The sequence below is a fragment of the Phoxinus phoxinus genome (assembly GCF_949152265.1).
Source record: "Phoxinus phoxinus genome assembly, chromosome: 3".
NCBI classification, from domain to species: domain Eukaryota; kingdom Metazoa; phylum Chordata; class Actinopteri; order Cypriniformes; family Leuciscidae; genus Phoxinus; species Phoxinus phoxinus.
Window position 1 is genome coordinate 5,237,725 of NC_136878.1, and position 22,339 is coordinate 5,260,063.

A 22,339-nucleotide genomic window follows, 5' to 3' on the forward strand; every position below is an offset into this window, starting at 1 on the left:
TATTTAGGAAAGTCATGTTAAAATGTGAATACGGTATTTCATTTAGTTTTGTTTTGTTTCTTATTTCAGGGACAATGCACAATTAAAAGTAATTGCACCAGAATTAGCTAATAGCTACTTTACATCTGCACGGTATAAAATATGATCATCAGGCTTTTGAGGAGTGTTTATTTGTTCATCTCTCAATCATTATTGTGTTTTGCCTCCACAATAAAACTAAAACGAAAGAGCTTTGATCATTAAACTAAGCATTTAAATATCATCTTAATATGACATATTATTGGGAGATATAGAGTGACGACTGATATTTCTATGCATTTTATGTAAGTATATGGTATACTGTTGATTTATATTCAAATCTATCAGAATCTCATCTTTCTTTTTTGGACATATAAATAACAACATTTGCACCAAATTGCATATTTTTACTCCATTTTGGGCCTCTGAATTATTAGAGCCCCCCAACACACACACACACACACACACACACACTTCTTCGAGTATGAGATGCATAATCTCACTATATTGTCAAAAGGTTGAATATTCTATTCTGAATTTTTAAAACTATTTGAAGTATTATGTACGCTGTGTGTCATGCCTGATATGGTAAACAGTATAAATAAAGCATGCAATGTCTGTGTCATTAATGGCACTAAAGAAAATTGCATAAACAATTGTTTTTAATGAAGTTCCAAACACTTCCCCATCTGTCAAGGTTGTTCTCTAAACTCACGCTGTATCTTCTTGATCCGTGTCATGTCAGGCCCAGTTGAGTCTCACACACAGATTTACAACTTCATTTGGTTCTGCTACTGCTGCAGAAATGACAATCGTTTATACAGAAATGGACTTCCAGGAGTACGATTGATTATGCTTATATCATACAGGTTTAAAGACTAAAAGAAATCCTAGTCCAGTAGTGTCTTAAATGATGTTCAGTACACAAGTGGAGTGCTTATCGCACAGTATAATGTATACTGGGTGCATAGTGTATACTGTTTTAAATGATATGAAACCGTATGCAATATATAATAGGAGCTTCAAACAATTGTATGCTTGTCACATAATTTAGTTGGGTCAAAAACTGAGTGAAAGTGCTGCAGATATTGCTTCTAACTCATTCAATGGAAATAATCAAATGCAGTGCATTATTTTCAAGCAGTGTGCAAATGTAGTAGGTCTTCCAGGACTTCTGTGCATACAGAACAAGTGTGCAGACTGTATGCTATTGAGAACTTAGTGCAACCAAGTAGAGTTTAGTAAGATTAAGTATCGTCCTCCTAGTAGTATATAACATATTTAAGCCAGCAGTTTTACACCAGTAGTTTACAGACATGATGAAGCAAGAAGATCATCTATGTGGGCGGGGCTTATTTACGCTCGTCACTCGAGCGATGATGACATCACTGAGTTTACGTAGAGACAATGTCCCTGTCGTTGCTCCATGAATCGTAAGTGTTTCTGTTGATATTTTCTTATTTTATTTTTGATATCTAGCTAATATTTTACTATAGCACTCGTGTAGCTACTTTATTTGTCCATTCCCCACATATTTAGGGAGTATCTGTTAGCCAGTTAGCTCGTTAGCTTCACAGTGAGATCAGTTGTATTGTCACAGTGAACTGTGATTTATTATTATTCACGTTCACATATTTGACTGTTACAATAATGAAGTGTAATGATGTGCTTTTGATGAGTTTAGAATTTATTGATAGATCAGTATGAGTTCGTCACTGTTTGACAGAGAACAAAAATGTTAATTCACAGATTAATCAGTATCATGTGTACATGCATATATGAGTGTATTGTGCGTATGTATGTGAATGTATATTCATGCATATACACACACACACACACATATATATATATATAAACATACACACACATACAGGTGATAATACAGGTGATCTTGCAAATTTCTTGGCTTACATCTTATGAAAACCTATTCACAATATTTTAATTTTGAATTTGGGGTTTTCATAAGCCATAATCATCAAAATTAAACAAATATCAAAAAAATATTTAAACAAATTAAACAAAAAAAAATCTCACTTTGTATGTAATGAGTCTATAATATATTAGTTTCACCTTTTAAGTCGGATTACTGAAATAAATGAACTTTTACATGATATTCAAATTTTTCGAGTTTCACCCGTCTGTGTATATATATATATATATATATATATATATATATATATATATATATATATATATATATACTATGTTTGTCTAATTAAATGCAGTGTAATGTGCTTTATAGGCATGACATATAATTGTATGTTTATTTTATAAAGCACAGTGTAAAAATAATTAATATTAAAGTTGGCATTAAACAGAGGTTACAATCGTATTTTCTTCCCTATTGTGACGTATGTTCAAGTGAAACCTCTTCATGAACATGGAAAAATGTAGGGTGGGACTTTTCCAATCAGGAATTGATTGGATCGATGACGTTATGTGATGTGAGTGACAGGTTGTCACATCAAGAGGGAGGGAAAGTTATTTTGATTAAAGATTACAAGGGCGCATGAATAAATTTTTTTTTTTTAACAAAACGGCAATGTGCCATAAAAAAAAAAAAGAAAGAATGGTCAGTTTTTGTTTCATGGTGAACAAGTCGTGCTGACAGTCTCTCTGTGTTTTTTAGGACAGTGTGGATCACGTCTCAACATCACGGTGTGAAGACAGGAGCTCGAGAGGTTTGAAGGACGTTGAGTGTATTCCAGCAGCATGTCCATCTCCAGCACACCCACCAGTAATGATGCCTGTCTGAGCATCGTCCACAGTCTCATGTGCCATCGACAGGGAGGAGAGAGCGAGACTTTCGCCAAACGAGCGATAGAAAGTTTGGTGAAGAAGCTGAAAGAGAAGAAAGATGAGTTAGACTCACTGATCACTGCCATCACTACGAACGGAGCTCATCCCAGTAAATGTGTGACTATACAGCGCACGCTGGACGGGAGACTGCAGGTCTGTTTCTCGAGAAAATACAGCATTTTATGGTCTTAAGTTTATCTTGGATGTTAGAAAAGGAAGTTACTTGTATGAGACTCTATCTTCTCTTCAGGTGGCCGGTCGTAAAGGGTTTCCTCATGTCATATACACACGGCTGTGGCGATGGCCCGATCTGCACAAGAACGAGCTGAAGCACGTGAAGTACTGCCAGTTTGCCTTCGACCTGAAATGCGACAATGTGTGTGTGAACCCATATCACTATGAGAGGGTCGTGTCTCCAAGCATCGGTGAATTACTTTCTGTTGTCTTGCTGTGATTTGAAACTTTGTCATGGTAAAAATTGGTTTCCAGTGCCCATGTTCATTTCATATTCTTATCATTTCTATTAATATATGGTTTCTGTCATTTTCAGATCTGTCTGTCCTGACTCTGGGCGGCCCAGGTAAGGGTGCACTTTTATGGACTACTATATGTACAGTATATATATTTTATGGCATATATTTTTTTGTATAAGTTGTTAAATAATATTAAACTGTGTAATTAAACACTACCATTCAAAGTTTTTTTTATGAAAGAAAGACATTTATAATGTTACAACAACAAAAAAATGTCTCAATACTGTTCTTTTGAACTTTCTATTCATCAAAGAATCCTGAAAAAATGGTTTCCAAAAAAATATTAAGCAGCAAAAATGTTAAATTGCAATAATATTTCACAATATTGCTGTTTTTACTGTATTTTCGATCAAATAAATGCAGCCTTGTTTAGCATTAGAGGCTTTTTTCACAGATATAAAAAAATGATATCGACCCCATTCTCTCTCGCATCACTCCACACTCTATTTCTTCTGGCGTAGTTAAATAATTCAAACTCCTCAATATTTCATGTCCATTTATTTACTTTATTTTCTAAGTAGCTGCGAAATAAGCAGGATAATTTACATTTTGTTTCCTAATGGTATCTATTTTTGGGATAATGATCGAATAACTGTATATGATCCATTGCAGATTAGTGAATAAGTAATCTTTCACATTGATATGTGTAGGTCCGAGTGGAGAGCTCATGGTGAAGGATGAGTTCGAGGGTCAGCCGTCACATTCATCTGCTGATGGAGGTCATGGTATTCAAACCATCCAACACACTGGCACTTCCTCTGCTCCACCCGACGCTTTCAACAGCCCCGCCCTCCTGCCCCCAGCTGACTCCACAGGCTCCGCCTCCACTTCTGCATTCACCAGCATGGCTGCCGGTCCAACCAGTAAGTCGTTACTTCATCCTTTAGTGCAGGGGTCGGCAACCCAAAATGTTGAAAGAGCCATATTGGACCAAAAAAAAAAAAAAAAAAAATCTGTCTGGAGCTGCAAAAAAGTAAAAGCCTTATATAAGCCTTATAATGAAGGCAACACGTGCTGTTAGTGTCTATATTAGCTTTATTAGCCCCCTAGTATCAAAATGATAAGTATGCTACAAATACATACCGGTAATGAGCAAGGCGACCTTTGTTTCGAATCTGTCACTTTATTGTTTCCATGGTTACGCGTCATTGCTTGTCACGTGACACAGCGCAATCACAACACAGCGCTGAATGAATGATGATCTGCTTTCATGTAATTTTTCCTTTTTTATTACAAATATTCACACATTTATTATCTATAGTATGAAACACTGATATTCCGATTGTCAAATATGTGCATGTGGATGTGTTTTGTTGTATAAACACCTTTATAACGATCGCGTTAGTTGAGCTGTAACTTATCTGTTGGATTTACAACACGTCAATTCATCCACTTCTCCCGAAATACATGAAAGTAAGTGGCTGGTGAACTGGGAGAAGAATAGGGTAAAATGTAAAGCTACTTACACAATGTGTATCTGATATGAATAAAACGTGTCGTCTTTTTATATTATAAAGGATTATTATTGCCGCTTCCATAGACATCAGTGTATATTTTACAACATCAAATTCATTGTTTTTTTTAGTACTTATGTGATTCTTAAATGTCTTAAACCTAAAATAACCATTATGTGGTTGAAAACACTGAATAGTTGTGATATATGACAAGCACTGAGCGCGTCCGTCTCTGGCTCAGCGCCAGCCAACGCGCCACAGCACGTTTGAATTTAGCAGTTGATCACGTGATGCACTGACCGCTCTAATCACACCGGTGTGATCGTACACTCCAGGGACCAGCCAAAACTGATCACACCGGTGTGATCGTACGTGCGAAAGGGTTAAAACAAAAAATATTTTTTCCATTTTCATATTTTTTAAAAAGCTCCAGGGAGCCATTAGGGCGGAGCTTAAGAGCCGCATGCGGCTCTAGAGCCGCAGGTTGCCGACCCCTGCTTTAGTGCAACCAGCGGCCACTGGAGACAGAATGCATTGCCTGTGTACATGTCATTCACCACTTCATGCATCTTGAGTTATATCCCAACTGTCAAATCAACATGTTCATGGTACATGGCATATATATATGTGTGTGTGCGTGCGTGCGTTTGTGTTTTTGAAAGAAATCTCTTATTCTCATTCTTATTCTGCAACAAAAAAAAGTAATAAAGCTGTAATAAAGCATAGATAAATGCCATGTGTAATGATATTCTATGACCGTATGATATCTGTGTGTTTTCCTCCATTAGATGCCCCCAGCTCATGGCCCAGGGGAAGTAGTTTCCCCCCCAGCATCCCCCATCAGAACGGACACCTGCAGCACCACCCTCCCCTGCCTCACACGGGCCAGTACTGTGAGTGACTGACTACATCACTGTCTGCTTTGCTCTCATTAAGGGAGATACTCACTAAGTTTTAATACCCTTAAAGTACGCAAAGGTGCGTAGTAACACAAGTGGCATTACGCATTCCTGATTTTTGTCGTGCCTACCTGCGTACCAGTTATGTGCACCCCTGCCTATAGGAATACGACACCCATCACTGCATCCCCATTATATATGAGGTCCATTCAGTGTTATCAGCAGATTATCGTGTTACTCAGGAGCTAGTTACCCTCCTCCATCCCCAGCTCCTCCCGTCCAGTCAGGATTTGGCTTTCTGATATTCCACTTCAAATAAGACAATTTTTTCTTGAATTATGTTGTACATTAAATTATTGAACATTAATGATATCTGCAGTACATTTATGGCTGATTCACCTTTACCATCTTCTGGTTAACATGGGAATTTATCCGGCATGACCCTCACACTGCATTATGGGCACTCTCTATCCTTTGAGCATACATCATTTGTACACTTGTAATTGCAGTGCATTATGGGATTGAATGAGTGCACTCTACTATGTATTCGGACTAGAGGATGGATACCATTGAACATTTTAAAGTAAAAAAAGCGTATTATGTAGGTATAGCCAATGGGCCCGTTTTACTTGATGCAAAGGTTTGTTTTTGTGAAAATAAATGTAAAATATTACCATAACATCCGTCTTCCTGCGTGCGGAAATTTGTTTATGTTGCCGTGACAACGAAAGACGTGCATAATGTGCGCGCGCCTGTGTTACGTGCGTTTGTGTCCCCGTGTGCGCTGATGCGCTCATCTGTTGTACATCTCCGAATGCCTTCCTACAGTTGCTTAATAAAAGTGGGCTTTCCACACAAACAAACGTACATGTGTCATTAGTACGAGAAAATGAGATTTTAACTGTGTCGGGTTCGGACAAAAATATCTTAATGCCTGTCCGGCTCGGGTCGGGTTCGGCCCTGCTCTGTCGGACGCGGGCCGGGCTCGGACAGAAGAATGCGGCCCGATCCGCACTCTGATTCGGACAACACTACACATGGCTGTCAGATCACCTCCTTCAGGTAGTGTCGGGTTCAGTACCCCGGTGCCAAATGACAACTTTCACATGACCAATTCAGGCAAACCACGTCCCGTTTCGAACTAAACTGGCAGTGTGAAGCACCCTAAATGTTTTTCTTTTTCTGTCTTTCTCAGGGTCCGTCCACAATGAGCTGGCGTTCCAGCCGCCCATATCCACACATCCAAGTAAGGAATAAAACAGGCTGCTTTCCCATTCACAAACTATAGAAACTGGATTGTATGTGAGATAAGGATTAGGGTTATTATCGTTAACTTAAACTGCTTAAACTTAAAGTATTGAAAATGTATTTTGTTAATTGAAATAAAGATGAAATAAAACAAAATAGAAATATTAGATGAAAAACTAATTGCAGTTAGTTGGCAAAGGAAACATTTCTAATTTAAGTTTAGCAGGAAAAATCACTGGACATAAATTAAATACAACGGAACTAATAATGAAGTAAACCAAAATATTCTAAAAGTAGTAATATTCTTAAAAAGTACAACTAAAAGAAATTTAATTTAAATAAAACCAGAAAATATAAATATTAAAGCTAATTCAAATAATTCCTTTGTACTTGTAGTATGTATGGATAAAGTGTATCCGTAGATGAATTATGGGCTAATATTACCCACAACCCCTTGCAGTACAGAGGTGGAGGAGTTCATTTTACCGGCACTTCATCACCTTGTCATCACTAGTGCCGCTCATCTCTAGTTGAGCTACAGCAAAACTGTAGTATTGCTACCATAATGTCTTCTTACACGCTGCAGTGTATTTAGTTTCCCACCGTCAGTGAAGTAATCAAAATATTATGCAGCCATGGTTTAAGATTTATAGTATTTGAAATATGCATAATTCAGGTCTCATATTCTACTGTGCTGTTCCTCTCAGCTCCAGATTACTGGTGCTCGATTGCGTACTTTGAGATGGACATTCAGGTGGGCGAGACGTTTAAGGTGCCCTCCAACTGTCCCGTGGTAACGGTGGACGGATATGTGGACCCTTCAGGTGGAGATCGCTTCTGTCTCGGCCAGCTGAGTAACGTCCACCGCACCGAGGCCATCGAGAGAGCCAGGTATTGCCTTACGTCCATCAGTTAACTGGATCACGAGTGCAGGGGTTAACTAATGAACAGTAAAACATTTGATTAAAGTAAAACATTTGTGACCCTGGACCACAAAACCAGTCACATGGGTCAATTTTTTAAAATTTGAGATTTATATATCATATGAAAGCTGAATAAATAAGATTTCCATTGGTGTATGGCTTGTTATGATAGGAGAATATTTGGAGATTATAATATACAACTATATGAACATCTGGAATGGTGCAAAAAAATCAATATAAAATGTTTTATATATTTACGGTAAGAAAATTTACTAAATATCTTCATGGAACATGATCTTTACTTAATATCCTAATGATTTTTGGCATAAAAGAAAAATCGATAAGTGTACAGTTTGTTGTTGGCTATTGCCACAAATATACCCGTGCGACATGTGACTGGTTTTGTGATCCAGGGTCACGTTTGATTAAAATAAATAAATAATACATTAACACATTTAATTTAAAAAAATTATATATTTTTTTATTTAATTAAAATGTAATAATACAATTGACGGTTAAAATAAATTAAACTTGATTTAAATAAATAAAAATGAGAAAAGCAGTGTAAAAGTGTAAAAATAAATCAATAAAAATAGGATTAAACTAAAATAAATATAAATATAAAAAATATATACATTTGACTTAAATAATTTGATAAAAATAAATAACTGAATAAAAGTGTGGTTATTTGTTTAATTATTAGTATTATTGTATTATTTTGTTACTGTTTAAGTGAAAATAATAATTTAAAAAAATATGGAATTGAATTAAAAATTATAATACTAGTACAATCATACAATAAAAATCTAATTTAAAATAATAAAGAAATTATTTTTAAAAAGCATTTTCGGTTTCCAGTCAAGTGCATCCAGAATTTTCTGTTTCGGCCCAGAATTTTAATATCGCTGCATCCCTACTTTAAACATAAAATATGGTTGTGAAACTGATATTTTACTTTAAATTGAAACAGAAAAATGACTTGATGCTGGAGTTTCTGTTCCTTGATTTGACCTAGTTAGGACACGATTCAGCATGACCCAGTCCTGCAGCTCCGGCTTATTAGTTTCAGATCTACCCATGATCCTCCCTTGTTCCCTGCAGACAAGTCGAGCTCTCTCTGTTGTTGTCTCCTCCAGGCTTCACATCGGTAAAGGTGTTCAGCTGGAGTGTAAAGGAGAGGGTGACGTGTGGGTGCGCTGCCTCAGCGATCACGCTGTGTTTGTTCAGAGTTATTATCTGGACCGCGAGGCTGGACGAGCTCCGGGTGACGCCGTCCACAAAATCTACCCCAGTGCCTACATCAAGGTAACACAAACTGTTATTTAGTCTTCACGGATAAACTAAACGAACATCTTGACACATGCTAGTATGCTGGTATTGTTTTAAAGTAGCATGGAGATACTACGGTGTGTGAGGAAGCTACTCTTGATTTAAAGAGTCACTTCTTTAGATTTGCTTATCATGCTAACCTTGCCTTGAGTGGAGCCAGTCTGTCTCGGTCACATTACTTTTTGTCAAGTCACGTATACAAGGTCATACACATACATTCATAAGGGTTAATAACAGTTATTTGTTCTATCAATGTAGCAGAGAATCATGGGACATCATAGGACACATGCAATCCTTGTGCGTTTTACTACTTTAACCATCATGTTTCCAAGACTCTATGAATATAATTAAATGCAAACATATAGAACATATTCATACTCCAGTTAAGCTACACTTATTTTTTTAGATGTAAACTGTACTGTTGGTAATATTAAAAAACAAGTTATATTAAATATTATGTATGTTTACCATTAGAATATTATTTATAATATTAAATAATAATATTACAGCATTATTTGTTTACTATCCGAATATTAATAATATTAAATAATAATATGAATTTATATTATTGTATTTTCAGAATATTTATAATACATTTATAATAACTTATGTTTACAATTATCAATGTTTATCTGACCCAAGTAAAACAAGGACACTAAATGCAACTAATAAAATGAGAAAAAAGTCAAAACCTAGTCAACAGCAGCATTTAACTGAATACTTCACTATGAATTTGTATAAATTAATTTATGCCGCCCATGCACCACATCTAAAAAGTCATCTTTTTTCATAGTATTTGTTGTTTCAGTGCAGTGGAACTAACAAGTGTGCATCCTATTTGATGTCATGTCCTTTAACTAATGCTGAGTGGGTACACACCAAAAGATAATCGGGCTGATTTTGGGCAGATTTCCCGCTTTCCGACAATCCTAGCTATGTCCCGATTATCTTGATGGTTCTACAGATTATCTTATCAGATTTTCCCTTGGTGTGAAGTGTGTTAAGAGTGTCCGAACCTGCTCGGAGGCGGCCCGATCGCGAATCGTAAATATTCAACATGTTCAGAAATCCTGATGTGTGGGGGGAACCCCGAGGACAAACCCGCACACGCTCTGGAGATTATCACGTGACACGAAACAATATCCAATCAGAAAGCGAGATGATGGAAGAGACGGTCATATTCACACACACACACACACACACACACACACACACACACACACACACACACACACACACACACACACACACACACACACACACACACACACACACACACACACTTGCAGGAAGCTGAGTGTTAAGGGTTCTGTGAGGTTCTATAGAGGGATTAAATAACTCTTTCTAAAGAGACAATAAATCCGATAAAGAATAAATAAAGACAGTAAAGATTGAATATCTTTCTATATAATGCTGGGTACAATGTTTTTTATTCCGTGAATTTTCTGTGAAAATCATTCCAAACACTATCATCGGAATTTCTTCCTGCGTATCGTCCGCCTATATGCTTATTCTGAAGTCTCGCGAGATTTTCTGCATTCACAGTCGAGACTCTGTTCGTGTGTGTTGTTCTGTCTTTGTCACATCATGGCACATCACACACTATAGGAGCAAAACGGTTAAATCTAGGATTTTTTTGTCCTCATGTTTGTGGTCTATCACATTTTGAAAATCTTATAAGATGTAAAAAATCTTTTGGTGTGTACCCAGCATAACACAGAATGTATCGTGTTGTGCCAGTGCTGATTGCAGTGTGTGTGTTGTGTGTGCAGGTGTTCGACCTGCGTCAGTGTCACCGGCAGATGCAGCAGCAGGCAGCGACGGCTCAGGCTGCAGCGTCTGCGCAGGCGGCTGCGGTGGCGGGGAACATCCCGGGACCGGGCTCTGTGGGGGGCATCGCCCCTGCTATCAGTGAGGCTTTTATACGTTATTAATGAAGCCCAATCAGAGCTGCGTGTGGCACACTGAAAGATTGTCATTTGTGGAATAATCCATAAAATTATCTTATCTAAGAACTTATTCAGTGCCAGTTCTTTAAAAAAAATACTGCCATCAAATACTTTTCATAACATTCGGTTCTGTTAACACTTATTTTCATGATGTTCAATTCTGGTAACAGTTTTTTGAAAAATACTGCAACCAAATTATATTCATTACTCTCTATGGAAGCTTGTTTCCGTTTCCGCCATTGAATAATAATAAAAAAAGGTAATTGCGACTTTTTATCTCACAATTCTGACTTTTTTTCTCTGAATTGCGAGATATAAACTCGGAATTGCGACTTTAAATTAAAATTTTAAAATTTTGACTTTATAACTCGCAGTTGCAAGTTTATATCTCACAGTGGATATTGCAAGAGAGATACAAAGTCTCAATTATCTTTTAAATTGTTTTTAAAACAAATACAAGAACCAAATGATTTTCATGACGTTTGGTTCCGGTAATGTAATTTTTCACATAAATATTGGACACAAATAGTTTTTATGACGTTTGGTTCTGTTAACAGTTCTTAAAAAAATCTGGCACCAAATACTTTTCATAACATTTTCAGTTTTTTTTTAGTTTTTTTAATTCTGGAACCAAATGAAATGATTTTCATCTCAATTCTGTTTACAGTCATTTTTTTCCTTATTTTTTTTTAGGAAAAATACTGAACCAAATTATTTTCATGACTTTCGGTTCAGTTAACGCGTATTTCTGATGGAAAAAAAAATATTAATGACGTTCAGTTCCAGTAATGTTTCTTTTCTTTTTTTTATACTGGAACCAAATTGAATGATTTTCATGACTCAATTCTGTTTACAGTAAAAAAAAAAATCTTATTTTTTTTAGGAAAAATACTGGAATCAAATGATTTTCATGACTTTTGGTTCAGTTAACGTTTATTTATGATTAAACAAAAAAAAAAAATGACGTTCAGTTCCGGTAATGGTTCTTTTCTCTTTCTTTATACTGGAACCAAATTAATTTCATGATGTTTTTGTTCTTTTCTTTAAACAAAACTACTGGAACCAAATGATTTTCATGATTAACATTTCTGTTTTTGAATAAACGCACTGATTTTGATCCGATCCGCCTATCCTCAGGTCTGTCTGCCGCGGCAGGCATCGGTGTGGACGACCTGCGGCGGCTCTGCATTCTGCGCATGAGTTTCGTGAAGGGCTGGGGTCCTGACTACCCTCGCCAGAGCATCAAGGAGACCCCGTGCTGGATCGAAATTCATTTACACCGGGCCCTTCAGCTGTTGGACGAGGTTCTGCACACCATGCCTATAGCCGACCCGCAACCCCTGGACTGATGACAGTGCATTTAGCTCAACACGACTTCACTGACCTGACTGTAGCCGTGGCAACTGACATAAGACTGAACACCAGCAATGCTACAAAACAACACTAGATCAAACAGAACTGCTCATCAGAATGCAGACCCTTTTTAAACCTTCACTTTTGATGTTCACACAAGAAATGGACTCGCTTGGAGACGTTTAGAAATGATATCACATTGCATTTAATCCAGTGTCGTCGTGTCGGATGTATACAGTGGCCACATACACACACACACTAGCCGAATACAGACGTCAGAGATTAATCCTGTGCTGTGCAACACAAGACGAACCATGTGCAAATCATCTGGATCTTTATTTATTTATATGAACAATTTACTAATCATCTGTCATTCATAATAGTTCGTAAAACCATTTTCCTTTATTTCATTGAATTGAAATGTTTTTCAAACACAAAAATTCTGAATATAAATTGTTGCATTCATAAATGATGGTTCATGAAATTAAATTGAATACAGTCATTTATGCAAGAATGGTTTTTTACCAACTATTAACTGAGAAATTCTGGATTACGTAACTAAACGGCTGATGGTTCATAAAACTATTCCTCTGTAAACAATTCCTCTGTAAAGAGTGGTTTTATGAAGGATTTCCACAAAAATTGTTCTGCTTGTTTTGCATGAACGAGACCGTTTTCATATTTACAGAAGTTATACAGAAATTCGGGATTTCTAAAATGGTTTTATAATGCAATTCATGAAATATGAATATTATAGCTTATTATAGCTATTGCACAAAAATGTGTTCAGCTTGTGTTTGGCATTTCCATATCTTTGCGGTGAGTATGTGGCCAGAATATTGTCCTTTGTGTGTGTGTGTGTCTGTGTTTTAAATTGCTATGCAGTATTTTTTATAACACTAATGTTCACTCATTTATATCAAGCACTCGGTTACTTTCTATCACTTGTAAAGGTTGTTTTCCTGGAACATTATCGATCACTTCTCTGTGTCAGTATGGCGGGTTCTTTCAGAGAGCAGACGAATGAGTGCAGTCACAACAAAAACACACTCATCTTGCTTCTGTTTCACACTATTAGACAATATGAAAAAGTCCTGCACTAGTGTGTACATAAAGCATTTTCTGGGTGCATAGAAACAAAATGAAGAATCCACACACTCCAATCAATTTCAAGGTTCAAGATCGATTGAAAAGTAGTATTTCACTGAAGATTATTATATAGTGACGACAGATATAATAGTGAAGTGTGGTAATCTGCAGTGAAATACTACTTTTCAATGGATTTTGAACTTTGAATTTGGTTGGTAAAAAAAAAAAAGTATTTTCTTTGCATTTTTTACACTATTAGACGACATGAAATATGATTTATTTTAGAAATGCATTTTTTCTTTGATATAAAACTCATTTTTGGTTTAGATATACTGAAAAACTGTGTTTTTTTATACTAACCAGTTTTGTCTTGTCTTTTAATTGTATGCACATTTGTTGATCTGTTTTCTGATGCATGATCATGTTGGCCTGTAATAATCAAAGCGTTACCAACAGTATTGAATCTGAAGGTGTGTTCAGAATGGCATACTAATATTTTGGAGCATGCAGTAAGTATAGTGTTCACAGTGCATTTATGAACAATGCATAATGCTCTATTTGACCTTCTATTTTCAGTACGACTAAAGTAATATGGAAGTACTGATGTAATATAAGCCATGATTTTCTCATTCTTGACTATTTCACACTGACCAAAATGAAATATATTATTATATAAAATAAGATTACAAATGCAAAAATTGCATTAGTTTTCAAGATGATAATTGGATAATTCGCTAAATTAAACATGTAACTTGACTCAATTTGACAATAATATAACAAACCACTGTTTTAACCCTCTGGTGCTCCTCGCATGCCAGTCAAAAATGTCTGAAATTCCTGATGAAATTAATGTATTAGATTTTAGTTTGATGTTTGTTTTTTATATATTTTGTATTGTATTTAATTGATTCACTTTTTGAGCATAGACCTGAAAATGAAATTTCCAACTTAAACTCACATAAATATTTGGAGCACAGACTTCAGTTTGGTCTCTTTTTAAAGAAGACTCTTGGTAGATTATTGCTATAAGTTTTTAAAAAAGTGAACGTAAAAAAGTTATTGCAAAATAAGTTTTAAGCTATATAAAAATGCACAGAAATACTATTTACAAACTGTATATGAAATATATATTACAAAACATGTTTACTCTAAAACTGCAAGAAAATCAAAGCCATCGATATAAACAAGTGGTGTTTCAAATTTGAGCTTGATGCCTCAAAAAATTTATTTTGTTCGTCCGAACCAAACGTTTCCGCTAGATGAAATTTGTTTCCAATGCGGCCAGAGAATACAAGTGTAACTATTTTATTCAGGACCATTTCGAATCACCTTTTCTGTGTTCACAGAAAGTGTCAAAACCTTTACCAAGTTTCATACCATTCCGACGAAGTTATAAAAACACTGAAAAGCACCTGAGGGTTAAATGTTTAGCATTGTATATTACAAACCGTTTCACATATTTAAAAAACAAACAAAAAAAAGTATGCAGTTTATAGTTTCTATGCAAGTGTTCCATTCTGAGTACAGCCTGTGTGTCAAGTTCAACCAGAGAGACAGTTGGAGTGTGTGTGTGAACGAGTGACTTGTTGAGCCTGGTTGACTTGTTCAGTTTGAAGGAGAAGATTTTCCAGTGTTTTTCTGTTAATGTTCTTTTGATATGTACATCAACATAATGACTTTATCTGATCAACAGAAGATTAATATCACCATATGACTGAAACACTGTAGATATGAGAATACCACCATTTTGAATACGTTCAGTCATTAGTGTAATTTAACAATGAAAACTTTCTCTGAAACTATTAAATGTCACAATCTGCTTTGTATTTTTTTAACGTTTGGTTACTATATAAAATTGCATATTTTTTCTACTGTAGTCAAATTGATCAATAACTTCAGTAACCAATTTTTCGTAACGGATAACTCTATACTACCAAACTTTGATTAGATGTCTCCAGAATATTTTAATCAGATTATTTCCCACAACAGCAGCTTGGAGCCCATAAAAATATGCATGAACCTGGCTGAAGGTAAAACTCAAATCACACAGACAAAGCACTTCGGTAAGTGAGTTTAAAATGAAACAATTTATTAAGGAACTTTAATATCAGAAAAATAAAAATCTTAATTCTTTTTTACAGCAAATATATAATATCAGTGCTTTGGCCACAGGACAGTAAGGCCATATCATAAAATATATTTTTAAATTTGAATACAACTTATATGCCATCATGTCCCTGCATATGTGTATATATACATAATAAAAGAACAATAAAATTATCAAATACAGAAACATTGTTGCAGTGTGATGGTAAAAATCCCTTAGATAAACAAAATTCCTAGTTATGTTTAACATAGGACTTTTACTTTGTTCATAATGTGGTAGTATGCAGACCTAATGCAGCGTTTATATATATATATATATAATTTTGGATCCTTGGCTTTTTTTTGTTGCGATTTAGGAATCGTTAGATAATAAATCATGCAGGTGTGCTCTTTCCTGCTCTATAGTACCTAACGTCAACTCTACAAGCTAATACTTACGGCAACCAGCAGCCGACTGCTTGCCAAATAGTCTTATATTTAATCTTAATATATATATATATATATATTATAATATAATCTTAATATATATATATATATGTGTGTGTGTGTGTGTGTGTGTGTGTGTGTGTGTGTGTGTATTTGAATATGAAATATAGACTACAGAAATACTACAAAATTGTATATATATAAAAAAAACTTGTCAAAGTGAATCTTGAGAGGTTATGGATGCCTTAGTTTCTCTGAGTTTAGTGGTGATAGCGAAACAATTACGTCATTAGCCGTGTCAGCCTGCACTCTGAGAAGGGATTGTTTAAAAAAAAAAAAAAAACATAAAAAAGAGAGAGAAGGGATTGTTTATAGCACGACAGAATCGCTCCTCTCGGCACGACTCCCTGTGCTGGCCCGGCACGACCCGTTCAGTTAAGGCAATGAGAGTCGTCGTTAGTTACGGACACATACCGTGATGTAAAGGGCCTCATTCGTGAAACAATCCACCATATTTTTCATTGTGTTTTCATCTAGAGTTGCAAATTGAACTGGAATATGAATAAAACCGTTTTCATCGCATGTGTTCAAGAGAACAAAATCTAATATGAATAAAACCGTTTTAATCGCATGTGTTCAAGAGAACAAAATCTTGTGAAACTGGCGCAGAGTATCAATAAACTGATTAAAAGTGTCTGCAAGCAACCAGGGAAGCCTATGACCCCCCAACAACATAATGAATTGCTTGTGCATCAGAGCATGCAGACGAGACGCAGTAACAACCGCTTTCGTGTTATCTTGTGCTCGGATGCCTGATGTTTGGGAATGTAATCATGTGAGCCAAATCATTTTGATGACAGACTTTGGCTCAGGTACTTCAGAATGAATAAAACAATATTTTAGATGGTGTGCAATGAGACTGATCCACTGGTTAGTTCAGTTATCCAATCACATTATCTGTTGAGGCAAAGTCACGTTTTTCGCCATCACTTATATTTAGTTAATTTGTTTTCATCATAGTTCATTATGCGCACGTTTTCTTACCAAATAAAACAAAAAAAGATCCGAGTGCACAAGTTTTTATGCGCATTTTAAGATTTTATACGCATCTTGACGTTTTCCATCTGCCATTTTTTATGCGATATCCCAAAATTCACATAAAAATACGTGGATGGAAACACAGCTACTGAATTAATTAAATGCGAAATTGGGGTTTTATTCATGTAACCCAAGCGGAAACCACGTTTAAATTTATCTAAAATGTGACGTTCAATTTAATGCAACAATTTGCAAACCGCTCCTGTTTAATGACGATGTGTAACGCTCTTAAATGTTTACGGAGTGCAGGCTTCAGGGTCGTGGAGGTCAGGACGGCTCTAGTACGATCGCATGCTTCTTGACTCTAGTGTTGCAAAACAGAAACTCAAGGCCACAGATGCTTTTCCAGCAACAGCGCCAATGTGCACCGCTACCGGCATGGAATCAGGCACATGAAAATGTAAAAACATAGTCGACACCTTGAAAACAAAGTAACAAACCAACATAAAACATGATTTAGCGCTGCTAAACCCCAGCACTGCTTGCCTTAAGAACGACGTAGCAGCTGAACGTAAATGTGGAAATCTTTGAGATGAATTGATTGAAAACCTGCATTTCCCAGTTATTTAAACATAATAAAGAAGGAAGAAGTATTTATCAATGTAAAAAATAAACCAGTTTACTCCTCGTGATCCCAAATCTCTCGCTCTACACGCTTTGCAGGATGTTGGAGCACTCCAAACAGACGAGGTTTTGCCCTCCCAGGACGATCGCCGCCACATTGTCTCCGCAGCGTACGCACGCGGGAACCTGGCTGTGTTTGGGGAAGGTGCGCATGTCCGGCGGAGAGCTGGAGCCCGTGCTGTCGCCTGACGGGGAAAACGCCGTACCAAAGGCCGGGAGACTCTGGGAATTCTCCTGCACCAGCCGAACCAGCGGATGATGATCCAGTGCCTCCGGAAGAGACGGAGACAGACGAGCGAGAAGGGACGGAGAGAGCCTCGGCGTATTCGGCAAACTCGCGCCTCCCCGATCAAAGGTGCTCCACAATGGATTGGTGGACGGGGCCGTCATCGTTAGCCCGTCGTATCCAGACGAATCTTCAGATCCCAAGGGCAACTGGGTATCGCCATACCAGAACGTGCCGCCGGTGCTACCGGGACTGAGATCCGCCACTCCGCTGCCTTTCCCGCTGTAGTACGACTCGCTTGAGTTGCTTCCGAGCGAACTGGAGCTGTCGTTTCGGTATCCGGAGGCGTTGCTGTGGAAGCTGCCGTTATCCATGTTTGAAACGCCACCGGAGAAGAGCCAGGCTCTGTTGCCGCCCGACTCGAAGCCTACATCGGTGCCGTTGTAGTGGAAGTCGTCATCGTCCGCGCTGGTGTCCACGTGTCCCGCGGTACGCAGAGCAATATGGGCTTCGATTTCCTCCCGCGCTCGATCCACGTTCTCAGGCATGCCGGTCACCTCAAACACTGGCTCTTTATCACGGCTTGGTGTGACGATGTAAGTGTGGGTTTGCTGCTGGATCCTCTTGATAGTCGCTCCTTTCGGTCCCACCACGAGCCCTACCATTCGATACGGCACCCGTACCTGGATGGTTGTCTGTCCCGGATGGCAAGGGACGCTGTTGTGCCCAACGTTTGGCGCCAGTTTGTTCCGAGACGCCCGGATGAGGGAAAAATGCTCGGCCGCTGACATAATCTCCCGCTTCGCCGTCATGACATCCTCCTTTCGTCCGGTCACTACGAACACTGGTTCCTCTCCTCTAACGGGGGTTTTGATGTAAGTGTTGGTCTTTGCTCTCAGAGCTTTGATCTTGCAACCTGAAGAGAGCAGAAATACAGACAAGTCAACACATTGCTAATGCTAGCTTAAGAAGACATCAATCAATCACACTATTAGACAAGTGATCTCCTCTCAGGCATAATTAGAGCAGTGCTTGATGTTGATTGGTCAACACTAATATAGATGGTGTTGTAGCAGGGGTGTTGTCAGTGTGCTAGACCGTCCATTACACAACTTGTTTTCATACAGTGCAGTGACGAATCATTACGTCACTAGTGATAAGTGGGGCAGCTGTAATCCATAGTAACAGACAGTTCAATGAGGTCAGTTCGAGCATATATTATTAAAACATTTTCATCTAGATTTCATTATAAATGCACTGTCTGATATTGAAAATTTGGCCCATACAATTTGTAATGACTAATAATAAACTAAACTTATTTTTTTAAGAGTACATCAATTTATATTATATATATTTCATAATATATATATAGCCTAGGTGGTCAAATTTTTTGAATAATTAAGATTTATTTTATGTTTTGTCTCTTCTGCTCACCAAGGCTGATTTTATTTAATCAAAAATACAGTAAAAATGGTTGTTTTTAATTGTTATTACATTTTAAAATAACTGTTTTCTATTTTAACATTTTAAAATGCAATTTATTCCTGTGTATATGTCATGTGTAATATGTATGTATATGGACTGTCGATTTAACGCATTCGTTTAATTAATTAGGTATAGAAAAAAAAAAGCCTATTGAATGCAGTTAGAATGACCCTAAAATTCAAGATATCAGGGCAAAAATGCCCCTGTATGAGTTTTTGTCTCAAATTTATATCATACAGTTATGCAATATCACATGATTCATGAGGGAAATATCACACAAGTGAACCAACGATTCAATGGCCCATTCATAAGAGAGCCATTTTTGTAATGTCAGCTTGAGATTTTCCCATTTAACCCAATAATGACTTTAAATTATATTTTGGGGGTCATTTCTCAGCCAAATTTGATGTGCGACTAATTAATCGTCACATTGTGTAATTCATTCGATTAAAAAAAATATAATCGCTTGACAGACCTAATATATATATTCTCTCTAAGGTGAGGTCAATGAAAATATCAGCAGGGCGAGTTCAAATCTGAATCACTAAAATCCAGCCCAAAAAGAAATCCTTGTTAATGTTAAGCCCTGCTCTGGATGAAAAGTGAGACAAGATGAGTCACAATATTAGAATATTAAATATGACACAAGCAATTAAACCCACCCTGTCGGCCAACTATTTCCGCCACGTGCTCAGATGTGGGCACCATCACACACTCTGTTGTGTTCACGCTCTTCCTCCTGGTGTTTAGTGCACACCTCTCGCCCTCCTGCATCATCATCATTGCCGCCATCATCATCCTCCCCTGAACCTGGTGGAAGCCTTGGGACTCGCCCAGCCCATCCTGAAAGAGCCCACCCGTCCCCGGTGCCTCCATGCCTGTGAGGGCCAGGGCCCTCAGCTGGTCCAGATCAGCATCATGTCTGATAATATTGTTGTTGGTGCTGTTTTCCTCCTCTGATCTAGTTTGGGACAGGGGCTGGAGGTCCAACACCGCACCCAGGACACCCAGATGAGGAGCATCACGTGGTTCTGATGGACTCTCATCATCCCGGAGGCTCAACCCGCTCAGGTTCGCTACCAGTACCGGGAGATCCGGTTCAGTATCGTCTGACTCCAAGAGTTGAGCTGCGTTACTGGGCATGCTCGACCAACAACGTGTCCTGCTTTCACTGCGGGACACACATAAACAAACTTAGTGTCACGGCAAAGCTGTTTTCTCTTCTGTTGCTGTATTCAAGTGTACAGAAATACAGAAAATGCAATTCATAAAGTGTGTTAAGTGTATTTAAACTTACAGTTGATATTTACAGCAGCGGCAGATGTGGTTCCGTGACCCTGTTCTACTGGATCTCTTTGTTTACGGTTCTTCGGGGATTCTCGCGCAGGTTTGTGAACAGCTGATCCTCGCGCACAGCGCCACACGCCGGCGCGGATCAACTGCCAAACACTGTTTTCCTTTTAGTAGCCAAAAAGTTTAAGTTAAAGTGTTTTTTTAAGAAGTCTCTTATGCTCATCAAGCCTGAATTTATTTGATTAAAAAATTATTAATATTGTGAAATATTATTATCATTTAAAATATTAGAATATTTTTTGAAGGATGTGACACTGAAGACTGGAGGGATGCTGAAATTTCAGCTTTGATCACAGTAATAATTACATTTTTTTAAAATATATTCATATAGAAAACAGTTATTTTAAATGGTAATACTATTACGAGAGAGGGAGAGAGAGAGTTGTTTAAAAATGAACAAATAGGCCTACCGTTTTTTTTTTAATGGAGTCAGACACTATGATCTGTCTTTACATAGTTTTGTGTTTTCCCCCCCCCCCATGACTGCGTTTCAGTGCCCAATCGACGGATTAACTCATTAGATAGGTTGTTATGTTTAACAGGTTAAGTTACTGGCACTTTTCAGGAAGTCTACGAAGCAAGTGACGTCTCCATTGCCTAATTAATATTCATGCACTTCAACGTATTTGTAATTGGCGTCCAGGCAACGCGCCGACGCGCTCCAGTGACTGGAGTTTGTGAAGTGACTGGAAGACGCTTCACTGCTCTCACATTGTGTTACATTAGTTAATTAAACACGTTTCATGTACAATATAAATAATTAATCAACATGTATGATCGAGCTCCCAGGGTCACACATTTGACATTAAGCAGCACCACGTCTGAAATTGGACCAGGATCTTATAATATCAGCAGGTCTCTGAGCGACAAAAACAGTAAGTTTCATTTCGACGTGAAATAAAGTCTTTCTTTTTTTTTTAAACCTAAGACCAAACTGCTTAGACTAACAAAAGTTAGTAATCTAAATTTTGCTCATAACTTCTTAAAATCAGTTACAAAAGGTAGATCTTAAATTTGAATCGGAAAAGTAATATGGAAATGAACCCTTTGGTTAACTGCTAAGTTAACGTAGTTAGTCAAAATAGTTATTTAGGCATAGTTCACTCAATTTTTTTTAATTATGTGTCATCCATTTACTCACCCTCAAGTTGTTACAAACCTGTATGAATTTCTTTCTTCTGCTGAACACACAATAAGATATTTTGAAGAATATGGGTAACCAAACAGTTGATGGGCCCCATTGGTTTCCATAGTAAGGGGGAAAAAAATACTATGGAAGTCAATGGGGTCCAATAAACTGTTTGATTACCGACATTCTTCAAAATATTGTCTTTTCTGTTCAGCAGAAGAAGGACAATTATACAGGTTTAGAACAACTGAGTAAATGATGACACAATTAAAAATTATTATCCCTTTGAGACAGTCTT

General features: G+C 37.3%; 3 protein-coding genes across 4 annotated transcripts in view; 2 read left to right on the plus strand and 1 right to left on the minus strand.

The window, feature by feature from the left end:
- The first annotated feature begins 1,328 nt into the window (after positions 1 to 1,328).
- Positions 1,329 to 15,884, plus strand: smad4b (SMAD family member 4b). Its single transcript, XM_079608755.1, has 11 exons — positions 1,329 to 1,451; positions 2,648 to 2,970; positions 3,068 to 3,242; positions 3,368 to 3,397; positions 4,001 to 4,213; positions 5,593 to 5,697; positions 6,899 to 6,949; positions 7,659 to 7,842; positions 9,011 to 9,179; positions 10,976 to 11,114; positions 12,290 to 15,884. Exons 2-11 carry the CDS (start codon positions 2,731 to 2,733, stop codon positions 12,499 to 12,501), a joined length of 1,518 nt encoding a protein of 505 aa, XP_079464881.1. The 5' UTR covers positions 1,329 to 1,451; positions 2,648 to 2,730; the 3' UTR covers positions 12,502 to 15,884.
- A 574-nt stretch (positions 15,885 to 16,458) lies between these two features.
- On the minus strand, positions 16,459 to 21,486 carry mex3c (mex-3 RNA binding family member C). Its single transcript, XM_079608754.1, has 4 exons — positions 21,323 to 21,486; positions 20,857 to 21,016; positions 20,222 to 20,730; positions 16,459 to 18,990 (listed from the first exon to the last, which is right to left on the minus strand). The coding sequence occupies exons 3-4, from the start codon at positions 20,700 to 20,702 to the stop codon at positions 17,873 to 17,875; spliced, it is 1,599 nt and encodes a 532-aa protein (XP_079464880.1). The 5' UTR covers positions 20,703 to 20,730; positions 20,857 to 21,016; positions 21,323 to 21,486; the 3' UTR covers positions 16,459 to 17,872.
- Positions 21,487 to 21,555: 69 nt separating this feature from the next.
- stpg2 (sperm-tail PG-rich repeat containing 2) overlaps positions 21,556 to 22,339 on the plus strand; it is a 35,681-nt gene continuing 34,897 nt past the window's right edge. For both annotated transcript variants that reach the window (XM_079607669.1, XM_079607668.1), the window contains exon 1: positions 21,556 to 21,787. In XM_079607669.1, the coding sequence (XP_079463795.1) occupies positions 21,682 to 21,787 (106 nt within the window). In that variant the 5' untranslated portion in view covers positions 21,556 to 21,681. The remainder of the gene's footprint in view (positions 21,788 to 22,339) is intronic.

Excerpts from the sequence above, each read along its gene's own strand:
- smad4b (XM_079608755.1), top strand. The coding sequence starts at position 2,731 with ATGTCCATCTCCAGCACACCCACCAGTAATGATGCCTGTCTGAGCATC. Across the intron at positions 5,698-6,898 it reads GCCTCACACGGGCCAGTACT|GGTCCGTCCACAATGAGCTG; the intron begins GTGAGTGACTGA and ends TGTCTTTCTCAG. Across the intron at positions 7,843-9,010 it reads GAGGCCATCGAGAGAGCCAG|GCTTCACATCGGTAAAGGTG; the intron begins GTATTGCCTTAC and ends TGTCTCCTCCAG.
- mex3c (XM_079608754.1), bottom strand. The coding sequence starts at position 20,702 with ATGCCCAGTAACGCAGCTCAACTCTTGGAGTCAGACGATACTGAACCG. Across the intron at positions 18,991-20,221 it reads GGAAATAGTTGGCCGACAGG|GTTGCAAGATCAAAGCTCTG; the intron begins GTGGGTTTAATT and ends TGCTCTCTTCAG.